The 19,010-nt window shown below is 43.1% G+C and overlaps 1 protein-coding gene across 1 annotated transcript; it reads left to right on the top strand.

The window, feature by feature from the left end:
* Window positions 1–1,984: 1,984 nt before the first annotated feature.
* Window positions 1,985–17,514, top strand: C2H4orf48 (chromosome 2 C4orf48 homolog). Its single transcript, XM_027791214.2, has 4 exons — window positions 1,985–4,519; window positions 4,679–4,835; window positions 11,253–11,341; window positions 15,203–17,514. Exons 2-4 carry the CDS (start codon window positions 4,712–4,714, stop codon window positions 15,266–15,268), a joined length of 279 nt encoding a protein of 92 aa, XP_027647015.1. The 5' UTR covers window positions 1,985–4,519; window positions 4,679–4,711; the 3' UTR covers window positions 15,269–17,514.
* The last annotated feature ends 1,496 nt before the right edge of the window (window positions 17,515–19,010 follow it).

Here is a 19,010-nt window from a genome sequence, read left to right on the forward strand (position 1 = left end):
TTCCCCATTCCAAATAGGAGCTGTTGATTATTCCTGATGAAATGTAGCACCTTGTCCTCGTCCTTATAAAATATTATTATTTTAGACCCCCTTTTTTTCAACTTATCTGTATGATTTAAACAGTTTGTAACCAGCACTGCTTATAATCTCCGGACTGATGTTACATCTTAAATAACCACTTTGCTTATTCATTATCCAGCTGACTAATGAAATGCTGAATAACCCTTGAACTAAGTGAGTCTCTGCAGACCCAATATGATATATCTTTCCATAGTGGCAGTGACCTATTGCTAGGGCTCAGCAGTGACCCAACCAGTTTTGCTGGCCTCAGAGCAGTTTCCTTGGCTTGTTTCTGACAATGCTGTTCAACACAGCAATACAAATCTTCCTGAAGTTGATTAAATTTGGCTTTCCCTACCTGCAAGGCCTGTTACCATGTCACAGAAGGAAACTAAACTGGTTTGACTTGATTCTTGACAAATACCTCCTATTTGCAACTCCAGTTTTTGTTTTCTGAATGCTTACAAACTGTTTGTTGGTGGGATTATTGCTTCTAAAACATTCATAAGGACTGATGGTAAACTGGCTTGTGTGTAATATAAGGGAGATTTTCTCTTCCCCCTTTTAAAGATAGTCACTACATTTACCCTTTTCCATGGCCGGTATAGCTCACATCTTCCCTGAGCTCTCTGCAATGGTTGCTGATGGTGGTTGCTTTGGTTTCTTCTTTAAATATCCTGAGGTAGGTCTAGTGATAGCCCTGAGTAAAAAAAGAGCTCTAGGCAGATTGAAACCCAGAAAAGTGATGTGCCACAAACCTACAAGCGTATGTAACCAAAGCAAATTTCTGTTCAGTGTTCTTACCTAAAACTTGTGCACTGGTATTAGTTATGTTAGCCTGCTGCTCACTAGTTTGCCTTATTTTGGTTGGGTAGGTAAAACAGATGCTAAGACCTCTATTACTTTCTAGGCCTCAACTTGATTAACTTTCCCCTTCTACTGAACAGAGAACAAACTCTTCACTTGGTTTCTGTCTTCCTCACTCTCCATGTGTTTAAAAAATGCTTTCTTGCTATTCTTCATGTTTCTCACTATTTGCATCTGGGTTTGCTACTTGGCCTTTCTGGGGCCTGTATTCTCTTGCCACTCTGTTATTCAAGTAATAGTAACCAGGCACAGATTTTTCTGTCTCTGTGCTTTCTTCTTCTGTTTGAGTTCAGAAAAAGGGCTTATGGCCATGTTAGCAGGCAATGATTTAACACTTCATATTACAGTGGGATTAACCACCCCACTTGCCATGTGTACTCATGAGTATAATAATAGAGTTCTAAAATTAGAACCTTTGCCTGCACCTTCCTTTTAGGCACACATATCTAACTCAGGCCTTTAATGTTAGTGATTTTAACTAGGTACATACATTTTGTTCCTTCAGTGCAAAGATGTAACTTTCAATACCTGTGACACTTAGGCATCAACAAGAGATTTTCTGAGGGAGCTACCAGATGTCTGCCCTCATCTTCCCAATAAATGTCTGGGTGGTTCTGATTATTTTGGAGGAAACTCTTCTTTTGTTAGCAAATGATAATTAGGCATGGCTTCTCTGTAGAAAAAGAAAATGAAGTACAAATATTTCCAACAGCCCTCTGGGATTCACTATGACATTCTTCAGACAGCAGTTGGACTCCTATGAATCTCTTGGAATTTTCTCATCCTTAAAATTAAATTGGGTACTGATATTCCTTAGTCATAGGGGTAGGCAATAGGGGATATAATAGCAAAGCAAGTCATGCAAATGCTTTCACGCTTCTCTCTTCTTCAGCTTTGCTGGAGGTGATAGAACAACACAGATTTCTGGAACTTCTTCATGCAGACCAGATTCTGTTCCCTGTGAATTGAGAACTGTGTCTTGGACCACACGGTTCTGCTAGCAAGAGCAGTTGGGAACTTCTTTCATGCTTCTTAAAGACCATGTCATTTGACACAAAAACTGACCCAACTCTGCAAGTTCAATGTCTGATTGTTTTACATTGGCACCAAGCAATTAAAAAAATGGGCATTATTTTAAGCTTAGCGGTGTGCTGTAACACAAAAATAACACCATCCACCCCATTAGATGGTGGATAGAGGGTGCCCTACCACAGATCCCTCCCAGTGTCACAAGTGGGACCAGGTTCAATGGTGGTGCACTGTCTGGATGGCAGTAGGCCGGTTCAGCAAGGACCCCTTCTGTGGTACTATTGCCGTGTTAAGTCTGGATATTGGGTGGTGGAGCAGTCAGAAACCAAGACAAAGATGGTCCATCCTCTCGCAGAGAAGCTCTATTGGATGCATATACGACTATGCAAAACTTTGCTGTGATATAGAGGCCCTAATAACAAGACACCACCAAACCATGTGTAGGCATCCTTGGAGTCTTGGCATCCTAGGAATGACATATTTCAAGACCTTCAGCTTTATTCCAAATTTTCCCAAGTTCTCTGCTCTGATCCCCTTTATACTTTTTGCAGTTGTTTAGGGTGGGTGACACTACTTACTTCTGTGGTTGGCCTTCTTCCCCGAGATGTCAAAATCCTTTCCTTGCTTTATCGTGTGTTGCACTGCTTGTTCTACATACCTACTGAAAAGACCAAACAATTATGAAAAAGGTTTTACAAAATACTTATGACTTTAGAAAATACTATATTGATACCTTGAAAAAATATTAGAACAAACAGTGCTTTCCAAGTTATCAAAGGTGATTGCATCTGTAGGCAATTCCTTTCAGTCCTTTTCTTGAAGCTCATGTATGAAAAGTATGATATGGCCATGGGACCATAATGAGGGTATGCGCAAGAAACACATATGCCAGCATGAATGGAAGTGTAAGGTTTGCATTTTGTGCCAGAATTTCCATTTGGTGTTATTTAAAACTGCAGATCAGGGCTAGACGGTGACCAGCGCTAGATGAGTGTATAGGCAAACTGTACAACGTTGTTCCATTATATCCTGGCTCTTACAGAACTGCTCCTTTAACAGGCATCTGAGGCCTGTGAAGAGACAAACAATGTTAAACTGAGCCATCTCACACAAACTCACTTCAGGCATCCAACTTCAGAGTCTGGATTAGGAGTCTCAGTTTCTCATAAAGTCTGTGGAGCCATTTTGGTGCATGTGTGCCGTGACTCACCTTATGAAGACCCCACTGGCTGAGACTTTCATTTGGACCTTCCATGCAATGGAAGCTGAGCTTCAGTTGCACTTTGGGCTAAAAATTTGCTTAATGTGTTACTCTTGTAGGAATTGCTTCTACAACTCTGGGCTGCCCCTCTGCAGTCTTGCATGCACAAGGCAATTCCACTTTGCCAGGAAGCAGTCAAGAGCCTGGGGGGCTTTGAGATGACCTTTAAATTAACCTGGTGCAAAAAGCATAAGCATTGAAATGAGGGATGTAAAAGGTAATTCTGAGGAAGCCACAGGAACAAGTAAAATAGAAGCAGAGTACGTTGCTGGTGACAGTCCCTAGAGCTGAAGACATCCAGGGGTAAATTGTGTCTCAGCCTGGGAAGGCTGGTACCTCCACAGCTTGGCAGGTTAGTTATTCTGTACAGAACAGGAAGGCTGGAGGCTGCTCCCTGGTGAGAGGAGACATAGTGTCCTCCTGTGAAAGAACAACAAAGATGAGTCTTGAACCACACTCTGGGGCAAACAGGTATTGAAAGTGTCTCTCTCTTTTTTCCAAAAAGTATCAAAAAATATCACCTCCACATCCTGAAAGCTTGATTTCAGCCAGTTACTTACGGAGATCCAGAAGGGCTCATGCTTGAGCTTTGTCAGGACACAATCTATTAGCAAAATCCTGGATCAAGAGTTGATCTTGAAGTGAGCGTCTTTAAAATTTGACAGTACATAGGTTTTGACTGGGCTGTTATCATGGTTACCTAGTGTGATCCTGTGCAGGATCCATATTCCTGGGCTGGTTCATGTGCCAATGTTGCTGCTGTCCACAAGGCTTTGTTTTCAAGGTAGTTAAATGAAGACCATAATGTAGTCTTCCCTGGCGTGCAGGGCACCATCAACAGGCCCTGCATCTTTATTTTTCCAAGCAAACTTTGGAGTTTTAATCTCATTTTAAACCTCTTGGAACAAAATCTCACTTTGAGTTACAACTAAAGCAAGGGATGGGAGCTGCATATTTCAGCACATTCCCTTTGGGAATAAAATCGACAAACACAAAGATTGCCTAAGACCCTCTTACGTGCGTAGCAGCAGCCAGTGTTCACCAAGAAGAGGACATGGCCTTTGAGGAACTGAGTCAGGGGAGGAGCTCAGCAATGACCATTCACCACATTGTGGTCCCTTTAAATCTTCTCCACTTGGCAGCTCCAATTTTTCAGTGTTGCTATAGCAAATCTCCATGGCAATGACCCTAATCAGGGAAGGGGGATGCAGAGGGTGCGCATGCTCAGAGCGGCTGCTGGAGCCTCTCCTGCTTGCTACAACTGCTCCAAGGGTCTAGCAGACAGGCGAAGAGAAAGATCAGGTATTGGGCAAACTGGTCCGTGGGGTGCATTGCAAGCACATGGCATGTGGGTTTGTTTGCGTGCGCATGTGGGTCTGTGCTTATCAGGTCTCGTCCACTTCTTTGTGGGTTTGTGTGTGGTAGCAAACTGCTGATTTTCACTATTTCTCCTTGTTTCAGGCAGGGAAGATAGCTTGAATTATTGATGAGATAATGGCGTTGCCGTCTGTCTGGAGTGTGATGCGTGTGGCGATCCCGTTCATCTCAGTGGTTGGCCTGCTAAGCATGAGGCTTGTAGGGGCCAGCCAGGACCCTGGGAGTGTGATTCCTGCAGAAAGTATGTACCTGTCATGTGCACTCATGCCCTCCCGCTGCACCGCGTCTGCTTTCTTTCCTCCACTTAACTCACAGCAGCCACACAGACCTTAAGCTCCAGGAAAACGCAGCATTGCCTGATTAGCGAGGGAGTAATGATGAGTTTGTAACATGTCAGCAAAGCCCATGAAAACAACGCTTATAAAAACAGCACGTAAGCAAAGGATTAGTAGTCATTTAGGAAAAAAATGCTAACTGCATACTATAATTTTTATTGGAGCTTGTTTCAAAGCTCTTTGGGTTTAGGTCTTTTAGATCTGCTTCTAGAGAGTTTCATTTCAAGATTTGCCACAATACATATAACATGCTTGCTAGTCTGGATATTGTTGGAAGAAAATTTGTGTCTATTTCTGCTAAGGCATTACATTTTTCTTATTTTAGTATTTAGCTGGAACAATAGGTCAAGTTCAAATTTCTTGTAACTACTACAGACTGACACAGGGGAGGTTTACCCAATCAGTGTATTTGTAAAGCGTATATAGATTTCTGAAATCCTGCTGCTATTCTGCAGATCTAATAAATAAATAAATATGACAGACTGGCTTGAGCACACCACGGAGCTGGGTTCTCTTGAATTTGGATCACAGCTCTGCATTAGCTTCCTCTGTCATTTTGAGCAAGTCTGTACTTAAACGTTCTTAGCTCCAAAATGAGGCAAAACATGGAGTCAGTGTTCTCAGGGTGTTCTGATAACAAGTGGAAAGTAGCCTTTCATTAGAAAATATCCTCTGGGAGGAAAAAGAAAAAAGGAAGGTAATTGTATACAAACCTATCTTTAGTTCTTAGTCATGCTTACTTTGTATCGCAGCTATCTTTTCACATGGCTGCAGAAATATTTAATAGAAGACCTGATTTAGTCACTGTTTTATTCTCCTATAATTCCATTACTAGTTTTCAAATACACCTATGTGTATTTGTCTCTACAGAGTTTACATGCTGAATTCCCTTCTTTTTCCATTCTTTTCTATTAGTGCTAAGTTTTGGTTCTTAAACAGACCTCATTGACCTCATCTCTATTTTGTGTGTGTGTTTTTTAGGTATTAATTAATTTTAGTAAGTTTTGTGACAAGTAGTCCATTTTGTTTCCTCAGGGAGAATACCGTGCTTGAAAAATAAACTATATGTGCCCTATATGTGTGTCTATTAGCAGAGGCAAGTCAACACATTTTTGGGGCAAAGTATATCGTGGTTCCTTACTCTGCTTGTGTGGTGGAAACTCCCATTTTATCTGTAGAACAAAACTCTTGGCCAGGGTCTCTGACCCCAGTCTCAAGGAGTTGTATTTTTTATATCTTCTGGCCAAGCTACTGAGACCCCTGAGGAGCACTTGAGGAAGGTTCCTTGACTTGTCTGACTCCTGCATGTGAGAGAGAGGAATGAAGGGCAGGTCAGAGTGTTTCTGTGTCCAGCGTTTCTGGAGAGACAGGCTGCTCTATCCTAAGTAATGGAGGCTGGTAGCATTGCTACGAATGCATAAGGGTATTTATGTCTGAGGCCAGGTGAGGAGGAAGACTCTCAGCTGATCATGGATGGCGAATTGTTCTGTGCTGCTGTAGGGACAGAGTTTTAAAGCAGCAAGAAACTCAGGATGCTCCTAATCAGCCGCTTGTTGAGACAGTGCTGCATAGCTGCTAAGTGTTCCAGGTACTTTCCTTTGCCCATCTAGTCTCTTCCTGATAGTTAACCTGTGGAAGTCCTCCCTTAGGAAGCTATGGATGCTAAAAGTTTTCTTGGGATTGCAGAACTGATTGGGTAAATTCAAGGGGAAATTGTTCCAGATCTGTTCCAGATATGAGCTGTCCTATGCCAGCTGCTCTCAAGGCTTGGGAATGCTCCTAGACACATTTGTTGTACTAGAAGTGATGTGGCTCATGAGAAACAGGACAGTGGGCCAGGCAGACCTTTGATGTGACATACTGCAGACATTCCTGGATCTTTTCCTGCTTGATGTCAGATGCACTGGCTATTTCTCATCATGGAGTGGATCCTCCTGGGCACTGACCCATTTTGGGGGCAGTGCTACTGGCGCACGTGCACATACCTTCCCCATTGCTGGCACTTAAGTCCATACTGTCAGCCCAGGTAAACTGGTGGCTGTGGGATCCTGAATGACCCAGCAACAAAACCGGGGCTCTAGTACATGTTCTTGGCAGGGGTATATGATGTATATGAACCGTACTAGGTGTCCTTCTGCAGGGCAGACCAGTGTGGTGCTCGATGCTTTTCTCTGTTCCCAGGTGGATGACGTGGTACTGGAAACATGCCTTGAGTAGGAACAATCTCTTGTGGACCACACGGCCCTACAGCCTCACTCTCCCACTTGGTGGGAGAAATGTGTTCTTCCTACAGCAGCATGAGCTGGAGAGGGACAGCAATGTCCTCATGCAAGTGTGGGAGGTGCAGGAGTCACCCGAAAGAAGCATGCGAGTGAGTCACAGTTCTTAGCATTGCAGAGGGATCCTGCCCTCTGTGTGGCACTGATATCTGGCTTGGGGTACCATCACCTGCTCTCTGCTTGGCATAGTTTCTGCCAGCCAGAGAGCCAGGCCCAGCTTTTTATGAATAACGCTAATTAGCAGTGGTTAACCATGTCCTTATACACAGCACTTTGCATTTGCAAAAAACTGTTCGAGTATGAAGTGGTCTTACTAACATTTGTGGATTATTTTGTTTAAAGTTCAATGCAATCCACTAGAAAAAATATTAAGTAGTTTCTCCAGTCTCCCATTTCATTTATAGCCCAGATCACCCACTGTGAAAGCTGAAATGTGGAATTTGAAGAACAGAAGCTGGTCAGTCTGTTTTCATTAGCCAAGGTGCATGAAATACAAAGAGTAGATGCCATGTGCATGTGATGGAAAGTAAATCAGACTTCCACAGTGCTTTCAGTTCCAGTTTTTCACCAAGAAGAAGCCAAGAAGCATATTTTAGGCTCTCCTCCCCCACTTCTCCCCAAACACACAAAGACACATACAGTCTTCGTGCTGACAGGACCCATTTAAAGAATTATAGCTGACTCTTGATAATTCTCATTATGTTAATCCACAAACCTGTTAAGTCTCCCTATGAATGATAGTCTGTTCCCAGCTGTCAGCAAGGAATTAATAGCACTCTGCTGTACTTTGCTATGAGGCGACTTAGGTTTAGTTTCATGATTACTATAAGCTGATGTAAGCCTATGCTGCCTTTGCCCTCCTCCCCATAACCTGGCCTCCTGCCCTTGCCCTGTTTCTTGTTCTGGCCCCAGAACTTGGGTATTCAGGATCTGATCTGGAGAAAAAAAGATCAGCAATCCAGCTGACCAAGCAACTTCATGGTTACTCCTGCTGTAAGTGACGGAAAGTGTGGGAACATGTAGCCAAGGACAGAAATCAGGGTGGGATTGCTGCTATTGTCAACAGCACATTTAGATTTGTTTAAAACCTTTGTGAAAACAGACCCTTAGATCATATGTTGGGGAAATGTCCATGGACATCCTACTGAAAATATTGTAAGCATGAAGAGAGATGAAGTCTAGCTAAATAGGCCAGTTTACCAGTCCAGCTCTTCAGTCTGGAAAGGAGACACTGAGGCAGGGAGTGATGGAAAGCAGCAAAGTCATAAGCTGGACAAAAATAGTGAATATTTAATAACGGTCTCTTCCACTGCAAAAAATTAGAGGCAGGAAATGAAGGCAGCAGATGTTAACCTCAGAGCAGACAAGAATGGTATTTTGTTCACTCACTGAATAGCTAAGCTGTGGAACTCATTGTCACAGGATGCTGTAGGTGCCAAAAGTTTACATGGATTCAGGAAGTAATGAGGCAAATGAATGTGAGAAAAATTCACGGCAACCTTATCAGATGTAGAAACACCAGTCAGACTCAGGATATCCTCAAACATCTTGATAGGCTGGAAGAACATTTCTAATCTTATTCTTATATATTCCTTAAGTATTTGCTATTGGCTACTGCAGGAATCTGGCTAGTGTAATAGTTTAAAAGCCTGTTTAAATCAGTACTTGGGCAGGTTTGCTGGTAAAAGTCTGACTGTAGCTACAGGCTTTCCAGGTAACAGGGTATCACCTCTATTTTATTTGGGGAACTGCTTGCAAGTTGCTCTGTGCTAGTGCTTGATGGAGAGATCAGAACTGCCCTAGTTCAGTTCCCAAAGTGCTGAACAGATGTAAGCTCTGCAGGGCTGCATGGGTGGAAGAGTTTATAGCTAGCCACCTCGCTGGCTGCTTATCACCTCCTCCCAGGTACAGCTGTCCTCTCATCTGCCAGTAGTGCTGCTTCAGTGAGTGCTCTCTGTGCTGCTCTAAGTCAAAATGGTGTGTCCCATACTGGGATGTAGCTGGTTGGAGAATGACATGAGCTCTCTCGCTGCCAGTGCTACAGGGCTGCTAGCTCCCAGCAGGCAGGAGTACTAACCTGACCCAGGGATAGCTGTGCCTGGAGAAGGACTCTTCATCAAGAACAGCCCAGGAGACTACTTTAGAAAGTATGAATAAATATCCCATTATGTGGTGAAACTGTCTGCATCTGCATGGTGGCGTCAAAAAGCAGTGTGGTGTGAGTAGCTTCGCATGTGCTGACCCAGGACACAGAGCTGCCCAGGCAGGTATCCTCAGTGTCACCACCATCTTCCTGCAGAGGCTGCTTTGATGCCAGGGCAGCTACTTTCACAGGGGTGGCAGAGTGAAACAACCACTTGGCATAGTTGTGTCGTTCCACTAGTACCTCCCTGTCCACACAGGAGCACTTGGCTGCCATAAATACCAGTGAATGATTCCATGCAGCCATCGCCTTTATAAGGGCCTGGGAAGATTTCCTGGGTAGCAGGCAATGATTGACTGTTGAATTCATGACTCCTCAGAGAGCTTTCTCCACACTGCCAGAGCAGGAGACATTCATTTATGACCCGAAGTTTGGATTTTTCTCCATCAAGTTCTGATTTTAAGAACACTTTAGCAACAAGTACTTCAAGATATGCAGCACTTCACCAAGGTGTAGCCAGGGCAGGGTGCTTTCTGAGATCACAGCAAGGGGAGGGAGCAGACCATGGCATCAAGCAAATGATGGATTTGTTGACAGCAGACTGAGGATGCAGGTTCTCTCTGAGGACTCTGCTCCATGATCTGAAGTGGAAAAAATTAAATCACTGAAATACTGAAACCAGGAGGGGGTTGTGTGTCTTTGAAATGTGCTCGAAACCATCCTGTCACTATTTCTCTTGGACCTGGAGTCTTTGTGAGTGATGTACTTACAGAGGTGGAGACTTTGGATCTCCCCATATCGCTGGAATTCAATCCCTGGCTTGATCCCGGGGTCTCCCTGAGATGTCAGCTGCACGGAGGGGAGATGGAGGAGGATGGATGGGAGAGAAACACCTCCTGAACAGGTCAAAGACCCTAAGAGGTTTGCTGGGGACCAAGAAGCACTCTGGCTGCTCCCTTCTGTCAGGCCCAACTGCTAAGTCCATGTTGGCAGCAGGGTGCCAGGCATGGGGTGCTGCAGTGCTGCACAGCAGGTCCCTGGCTCCAGGCAGCTCCCCAGCTATCTCAGCAGCAGCTTTGCGCCCTCTTTGCTTTGTCAGAGCAGCACAAGTGGCTGCCTGTGGGCAAGGGTTTCAGCACTCCCCCCAACACAGGGGCTCTGTGATCAGTACAGAAGGCCTCTCTTCCCTTTCCACCTGCACCTCCTCCAGTACCTGCATTTCTTCTCCTAAAAACCCACAAAAGGGCTTAAGTGCAGGGTGAATCCTGGCAGAGTGGAAATGCCCAGGTCCAGAAGTGAGCCATTCTAGTTGTTGTCGTCTCCTTCTCCCCCTCTTCTCTGCCTTTTCCCTGCCCTGCCCCTCTGTGCACACACACTGGCACCAGCTGCAGAGCCAGTGGGATGCTTTGCATTCCTGGCAGAGAAAAAATACAGCAGCAGGTGAAAGGAAGCAAATACAGATCTGGCACTGTCCCTTGCCAGGCTGCTCTGTAAGAGCTCCTGTAAAAACAGACCTGCCTGTCTGATTTCTGAACCACTGCAAACTGCTATTTTCAGTTGACAATTAACCCGTGTCTGAGGAGGGTTGAGGATTTCAGTTTTAAGGTAAGAGGCTGGGGGCTGAAGGCACGCGGCGCTGGGCAGAATGAAGCCTGAGCTGTGTTCAGAAGAGTACACACAGCAAAATGCTCTTGTGTTTTTTCTGGTCCTCAGACATGTGCACAAGGACAGATACAGCCCTGTCCACGGGCAGCCCTAACCTTGTGCACATGCAGGTGTGGGTGCCTGGCAAAATGGATTTGCTCCTGGCATTACAAGGTCTCTGAGTATTCCCCCTCTGTACTGCTGCACTCCAGATTTCATGCTGTGACAATGATGTCTTCTTCTGTACCTTTTTCCAGGTCGCCCCTGTGTTGACTGCCATGCATTTGAGTTCATGCAGAGGGCGTTGCAGGATTTAAAGAAGACGGCATATAATCTAGACGCACGGGTATGTGTTTCTATAGAAATGCTCTTACTTAGCCTTTATAGCCAAGTGGCCAGGTCTGCCTGTCTGCGTATAGCAGAAATGACATCCCTGCTGACTCACTTCCATTTCAGCAAATAGGATTGTACCAAGTACAGATTATTTTTTCCTAGGCTGGAGAGGTTCATTAAAGATCATCTAGTCTAACTTCTTGCATAACAGGCTAAAGAATTACCCCAGACAGTCCCTGCATCAAATAAAGAAGGAAAGATGATGCATGAAGGAGAGAAGAACAAGAAAATTGATTTTCTCTCTACCTCACAACATTGTTTCTGAGCTGTGGACTGACTGCTCAGTGGGTAGGAGTGGAAAGCAAATGGGAGAGCAAGAAGGTGGCAGGCAGGGCTGGCAGGGAGGAAAGGGAAGCACATATATTCTTTGCTCATGGATCGATAGTCTGTGCAAAAGAGGGAAGCACATTTGCTCGGGTAGTTATCACAACACACAGGGCATTTTCCTCACATGCCAGTCTTGTGCTGCAGAGGTCCCAACGAACAAAAAATGAGGGTGTGTTAAATCCCCTGATTTTAGCAATGCATGCATATGTGGGATCGTAAGTATGCATAAACACTGACTGCGGTAGGACCTATCGCAGTGGTTCCCATGCTGTCTGAAGTTTGCTAGAGGCAGGAGGTCTCTCAATTCTAATAAAGCCTCACCATGTGTGTTTTGTCCTGCCTCTCCTTCCCTAACAGCTCCATTAACGCTGGCAACATGACAGTAAAGCAACTTGTGGTGAGTGAAACCAGTTCGCAGCCACGTCTCCCAGTTCCTTTAGGTGCCTGCTCAGTGCCTTTGACCCGTCACCTCTGTTGGTAGGTGAGAAGGGCTCCTTGCTTCTCTAAAGTCATGCTCTACTCAAATTATCATTCACAGCAGAGTCAACCAGAGTAGTAAATTAATTGTGCCTCTCAAACTATAACACAGAAGGGCAATTACATGTCTTTGCCTTTGCTTTCTTGTGACCTTGGGCAATCATGTAGGGCCCTACACAGTAAGGTTGGGGTGACTTTAGCTTTCTTGAGCTATCAAGAGCAAACTGATTAGGGCAGAGCTCTGAGTGCAGTATGGGTTACGTTGCAAAAGTTTCCCATGCACTAGCATAATACTAAATAACTCTTCAGTGGTAGAGTGTGAATAGGGACTCTTTACCTCCAGCAGCTGTGCTAGGCTGTTCTGGTACCTGGTGGGATTTCACCTAAGTTTGGATTAGGTTCAGCTGAAATATTTACATTTCACATGACACGGCAAGACCATGTGCAATCATAGCTGTGTTGGTTCTTATACTGTCACCAGACTTTACATGGGAAGTTAAAGCAGGTACTAAATTTCTCTAAGCCACACTGAGAAGATTTTTTGAATGCAACAGAGGCAGCACAATTCCTTAATCCCACTTACAGACATATTCAGACATATCTGTGTTGGCTATTGTATTTGCAGAGCAGAGTAAGAATACAACCCATCAAAGGGCAATGCTGTGTCCTAAGAGTGAGGCAGAATATAAAGGGAGAGGCTGGCCTCAGAGTGCTGCAGGGTAAGCTGTTTCAGTGAGGACTTGGGACAGGCCTAAGATGCTAAGGCACTGATTCAGCCAGCCCTCAGTATTAGAGAACAAGGGGCATAGGAACAGCGCATCATCAAAACAACCACAACCAGTTATCTGGAACATCACCCACGCTTTGACAACTGTCAGAGTTTAGTACTGCTAGTAAAGAAAGGGTATATTACTGTCCATCTTTTTCAGCCTTTGGATTGAGACTCCAAAGCCCTTTCTGGAGGAGATGCTTCAGTTAAGTACAAATTATTGAATGATGCAGAGATACAAAAGTGAAATGCAGGGTCCAGGGCCTTACAAATGGCACACTGTGGCTTTCTATTCTCTGCAAGGTACAGCCTCCATACCCTTACTCCACTGGTGCTTGGTTTATGCTGACCGACTATAATTTTTCAAGTTTTACACACAAACAACTTCGTCCAACAACTCCTGAGTCTTGAAAGTTTTTACAAGGGGAAACTCCATGCAGGACTGTTCCTACCAGGGACTTCCTAAGCCAATGCCAAGAGGGCTGCAATTAATTTTGTAATTGATGCTTCTTTTTCGTAGTCTTTCAGTTTACAATTGAGTGCTCCCAGATCTGCTCTTCCTGCCTGTAAGCAGTCATGAGTGATGCCTAGGCAGGGTTTGTGGTAACAGTGACAGCTTGGCATTACAGTGAAATCCAGTAAGCCTGTTTGATGTTAAGGTGATTCTATGATTTCTACTGGGCTCACAACAATAAGAGCATTCACTCATCCAAGATTTCATTGTACAAGCAAGGAACAGTGTGTAGTAATGCCTGCCACTGCACTAAGCCGATAAGTGAAAGCAGACAAGGAAAGTGAACAAGTCATCTTTAATGCAAACGTGGATGTCAAAAGTCTGAGTTGAAAAGGACAGAGGGCTGTGGAGGGGAAGGAAAAGCAGTTCTCAAACTGCCTTTCCTTGCAAAATTTTGCAGTCGGAGAGCAAGACATGAGGAGCAGAGAGTGGGAGCCGCTAGGGGACAGAGGTACTGCTGGCCAAGCAGGAAAAGCTTGGTGGAGCAGGTCTCCAGGTAGAAGTGCCCGGCTATTCCTTTGGAAACTGCGTCTTTGTTAATCAGCCCTTTGCTCTTACTAATTTTTCATGAGCTATCATGTCAGAGGAACACCAGCAGCCTGAACACCTTGCTATTTCATGGAGCATGAGATAATTTATTAATAAGTGGGCTTCAACCTTTAATGTTTTTTCCCAGTGCGGATGGGATACGCATTCGTGGTGAATTTAAGCCTGGTAACTTTTTTTCCCCTCTCAAGAAACTCTTCAAAGTCAGTCTACAAACTACTTGAGGGACCACAGACCACAGGGTGAAAACCACAAGATATGCTCAGGAGGAAGTTTCTCTTCAGTCACAATTGCATTCGTTAACATGAGTTGCTTGCACTGACAATTTTGAGTCTTGCAGGAGACTCAGCTTCTGAAATGATGGTGCCACTTAAGAAGTTCAGCCTTTGTTTCTCAAAAAGTGAGACCAGGACACACAAAAGACTTAAATTATTTGATCACAATTAAAGAAACGATACTTAAATATCTTTAAGGATTTAAAGTTAATATTCTTTCCTGCATACTGAGAAAAAAAAGCTTGTAAATGCTTTTCCACAAAGGCGCTCCAAAAACAAGACCAAGTAATTTTAAATGATGTATGTAGAGAATGGTTTTCAAGAGGGGCATAGCTCCAAATGGATTCGATAATAAGGCAACTGTCAGTAGATTAACTCAGGTTAAAATAGGAGCCACAAACTCAAGTCATGAAAAATCATGAGTTTCAGACAACAAGGTTAGTCTGACAGCTGGATTGAACTCAGAGTTATTCTAGAGAAACAGCAGTGTAACTGGGAGCACAACTGGCTCCTCAGCACGTGGTATCTGGTGCAATTAAATCATACAGTACTGAAACGTTGTCAACAGGAAGCCAGCAATAACTGCATAGGAATTAAGAGTCGTGCAGTTGAAAGTGGAATTTTTCTCAGCCTTTATAAAGGACACTTTAATAATTTTGACAGCCTACTCCCTAGTAGTTAACTGTGAAAATGAAAACATTTAAACTATAAAAATACTCTCTGTGCATCTTGGTTCTGAATATACTTATTTCTTCACTTTTTCTGGATGAAAACCAGCACTAATAACTATGATTTTTCACTCAGCAAAGCACCTTGGCTACAGCTGTGTGGAGGGATTAGGTATAATCAATTATATAATCTTTTAAACTGATATATTCAGTTCTTTGATTTCATGTTTTTCTGCAGACAGAAACCCTCCTCCTGAGAGTGGAAAAGAGAGGCCTGTGTGATTGCTTTCGTGCAGTACACTGAAAAGAGCACTGGGATTTGGCCAATGGACATTTATTCATTTTTAAAATACTGTTCAATAAATTACAGGAAGATACAGAGTGCAAGTTGTGCCACACCATAAGGAAAACAATTTTTATCCAGGCAGGTACAGCTCAGATAATTTTTGCTTTGATGTGTTTTATCATTACTGTATGCAATATTGCATCTGCTGAAATGTCAACAGAAGAAACAGCGCCCAAGTCTCACTTGTGGCTTTTATGAGAGGATAGCATCTCACTTTTCTAGTATTTCAAGCCAAAAATTGTCCTTGGATTCTCAGGCCAGCCCATCAGCACACGTGAATTGCCATAGATCTGTGAAAGTCAATGGAGCTGAATTCTTTAATGCATTTATGGTAGAATATATCCCTAACATGAAAAGGAAGCTACTTTGCAATGATGCATAGCTAAACATTTACAAACAAGCAGTCATGGCTTTATATAGAAATTAATAGTTGTCACTGCTTGGCAGTCCAAGGAAGGTATTTGTTCCCAATTGTATCAATAGTCCAGTGCACAGAAAACACTGTAATCTGTATCACAATTTTAATTTCTTCAGAGCCGCACAGTAGCTGTGATTTTTTTGGAGAGATGCATTAAGTATCTAATGTGATCAGTAACATTTGTAATCGCATGAATACTGCCTGGCAATTGAACCGATTGCGTCTGCCAAAATCTTCTGAAGAAGTGTCTTTCATTAAGCAAATCACATACTGGATTGATCCACTCAAACTGGCCTCTACACAGGGTTTTGGCAGAGAGCCTACAAAATGCCTGTGTGCCCAGGAGTCTCTTGCAAACTGTATTCTGAGAAATATTTAAGTTCTACCAAAATGGTCCATAGCTCTTGCATGGACTTTACATTCCATAGCAGTGGGTTACAGTGCTGATACTATTAATATTCCTGCTGCAGTCAGTGTGAGACAAGAGAGAACAAAACAATTTAGGCAGTGTAGTAGTAGTAGTAGTAGTAGGTGGCAAAATTGCGCCTTGTTACTCTTTGAAAAAGGAGAGCAAATCCTTTCGTGTTATTTTCCCTTTTTCCTTTGTTTTGGGGAGGAGAGCAGAAAATGGCCCCCGTGGAAAATTATTGTAGATAACAGTAAGATTTTTCATAGGGCTTAAAATATCATCCCCAAAGTATAATTAGTAGAGATCTGTGTATCAGCTAGAGAATCTATGTACAGGCTAGACGCTTTTATACAAGCAAGAGTGTGGGAGCAGTATCAACAACAGTGGTTTTCAAAGTAATTTTGCCAATTCTTATGAATTTGTCTCTCTTCCCATAAATGGCTGATATTTTGCTGTCAGGCTGCTCAGTAAGTTATGATGGAAGATATTTGTATGTTTCCAAAGTGCTTCTCTCCCATTTTCTCTACCACATTAGGCACAGGGAAATAGGGAACTGTGACCCACTGCCAACTTTGTGTGCAGTCATACTCAGTAACGCAAAGGAGTGTATTGCCATATACTCTGCCAAAGTTGTTCAAAAAGCATGTGTGTGGTTCTCAGCAAGGAAAAGGTTCCTTGCACCTGCATTTCAAGCAGGAAATTCACTTTGTCCTTTGTAGTGTTCTAGAAAAACCCTTAACAGGTCATCAGGATCTAGTTTGTATAAAAGAGAAGCAGCATGACACAGCAACACATTGCTTCTAGCAGCATTACACTCCAGTGGTGACTGACTGACAGGAAGCAATAGAGGTTCTTATCATAGACCATATTTTATTTTACAGATAAAACACTAGGCTTAACACAACTCCTTTGTGAAATATTAAACTTAGGTTACTTTACTCCCACTTAGATTTGAACCAAAGTAATGCACAGGTTTTTTTGAGTTGGCTCTTCGCAGGAGAGGGAGTTCCAGCACTGAACCTGTGAATTTTCCAGCCCAGCTCACCTTATCAGGGGGCAGTGTGTCTATGGTTTTGTATTGCTATTGTGCATGCTTATTCTGCTGGTACCTTAAAGAATCTTGCAAAGTCCTGTTAGCAAACACTGAGGTTTTTTGGCTGTGTTTTTATTTAGAAAAATGGTTGCTCACAGTTGAGGTTTGATACATGCAGCTTGTTACAATAAAAAAGTGGAATGAATGACAAGTGGATGTTCTCTGACTCCCAAAGGGATCACAGTGACACTGCAACTTTACAGTTGTGATGACAGTGATTATTCTGTATGTACTCCTCTTTGTCTATAATACAATACAATAAAAGCGCAAGATGCATTATGGTATTTGGTGTGCTTTGTTACTGATTTGAAAAATGACAGTGCTTGTGCATTAGTAAATATCTGGTCTTTAATTAGGTGGAAAATACACAGAGAAAAAATGCTATTTTGAATATGAAAATAAAGAAATCTTGTATTGGGGTAAAATTATGAATGTATTCTTATTTGCTGAAGTATAAAATCAAACTCACTTTTACTTGAAATTAAAAGTACTGCAATGATATTTGTGACCTTTTTTAAGGACTCCATACTCTGAACTTGCTGGTTGTGATAAAGCTCCTTATAACTGCTGGATGGCATGAAGAAAAAAATAATAATTTATTATTGCTCATGAAGTTAATGTAAATTTGGAACCCCATTGAGTCTCTAATTATAGAAGAAACTGTATTTTACAAAATCATTCAATTGCAGGAGGCCTTAAAGCAGGAGGTCTGTTTTCCCACACACTTTCAGCACAGTTTTGCTGCAGAGCCAAGGCAGTTCCCCTGACCTTTTGAAACCAAGCTGTGTCTTCCTTTGTTTTGGTGCAGTGCTGCTGCAGGTAGCACTGGGCACATGGCATTTGTACACAAGGTGGAGTGCAAGTGGTAGGCTGTAAAGATGCACAAGTCCTCCCTATAAGAGAAATGGTATAATCTTATTAGCGTGGTGCTATCTCTGTTTTGGCAAGTGATGGATAAATCCTAGTAACGATCTCTGCATATCCACAGCTTCTCATACCTGAGGTAATGCCTTCTTTAGGTGTAATTTTGTGTGTATTCTAAGTTAGGAATTTTGAGCTCAGTCTCAGGACAACTCTCTGAAGACATGTCTCTGGATTTCATTCTGAAAAATGGGAACACAATCTATCTTGCTTGTAATGAAGATTCCTGCTAGGTAACATCAAAGCTAAATAGTATTATTGTTAGTTGAATCTGGCTAGTGTATGGGCTGGTGTTCCTTACCCATATTTTTGTGTGGAATACTCTGAAAGCCCTATGGAACACCCTCTCCAGATGGAAATCTCGTATTTGGAAATCAGTTATTTCTTTGTACTCAGAGCTAGGCTGTAGGCAACTCTTGGCTGATCTGAGCATCCACTATACATGCCCTATTTTCTAAGCAATAGCTATAAAGTGTGTAGGTAGTTCTCTTAAGAGTATCCACATGGTTTCTGTGCCCCTTCCTTCACCTGCCCCAGGCTGGTACCCAGAAACAAGTCCTCCTCCTGTAGCAGTGGGACTTATGGAGAGGGCTCATGCTGCTACCAGAAGACAGATCTTACGCTGCTGAGAGAAAGCACTTGCTGTGCTGAAGGAGGCTAACAGGAATTCCAGTGTAGTTTAAAGGTAATTTAAAGGAAGAAAGGCTCTGAGGCTGTTGTGCCTTTCCTGAGGCAGGGAAGCATAAAGGATGCTTTTTCTTTGGAACTGGCACAAGGCAGAAAGTTTGCCTTTGCCTCTCCTGGCAGACAGGAAAGAGACCCCCTTGCCTAAAACAAAGTTCTGCTTAGTCCTTCCCTG

Source organism: Falco peregrinus, chromosome 2 (assembly GCF_023634155.1).
Source record: "Falco peregrinus isolate bFalPer1 chromosome 2, bFalPer1.pri, whole genome shotgun sequence".
NCBI classification, from domain to species: domain Eukaryota; kingdom Metazoa; phylum Chordata; class Aves; order Falconiformes; family Falconidae; genus Falco; species Falco peregrinus.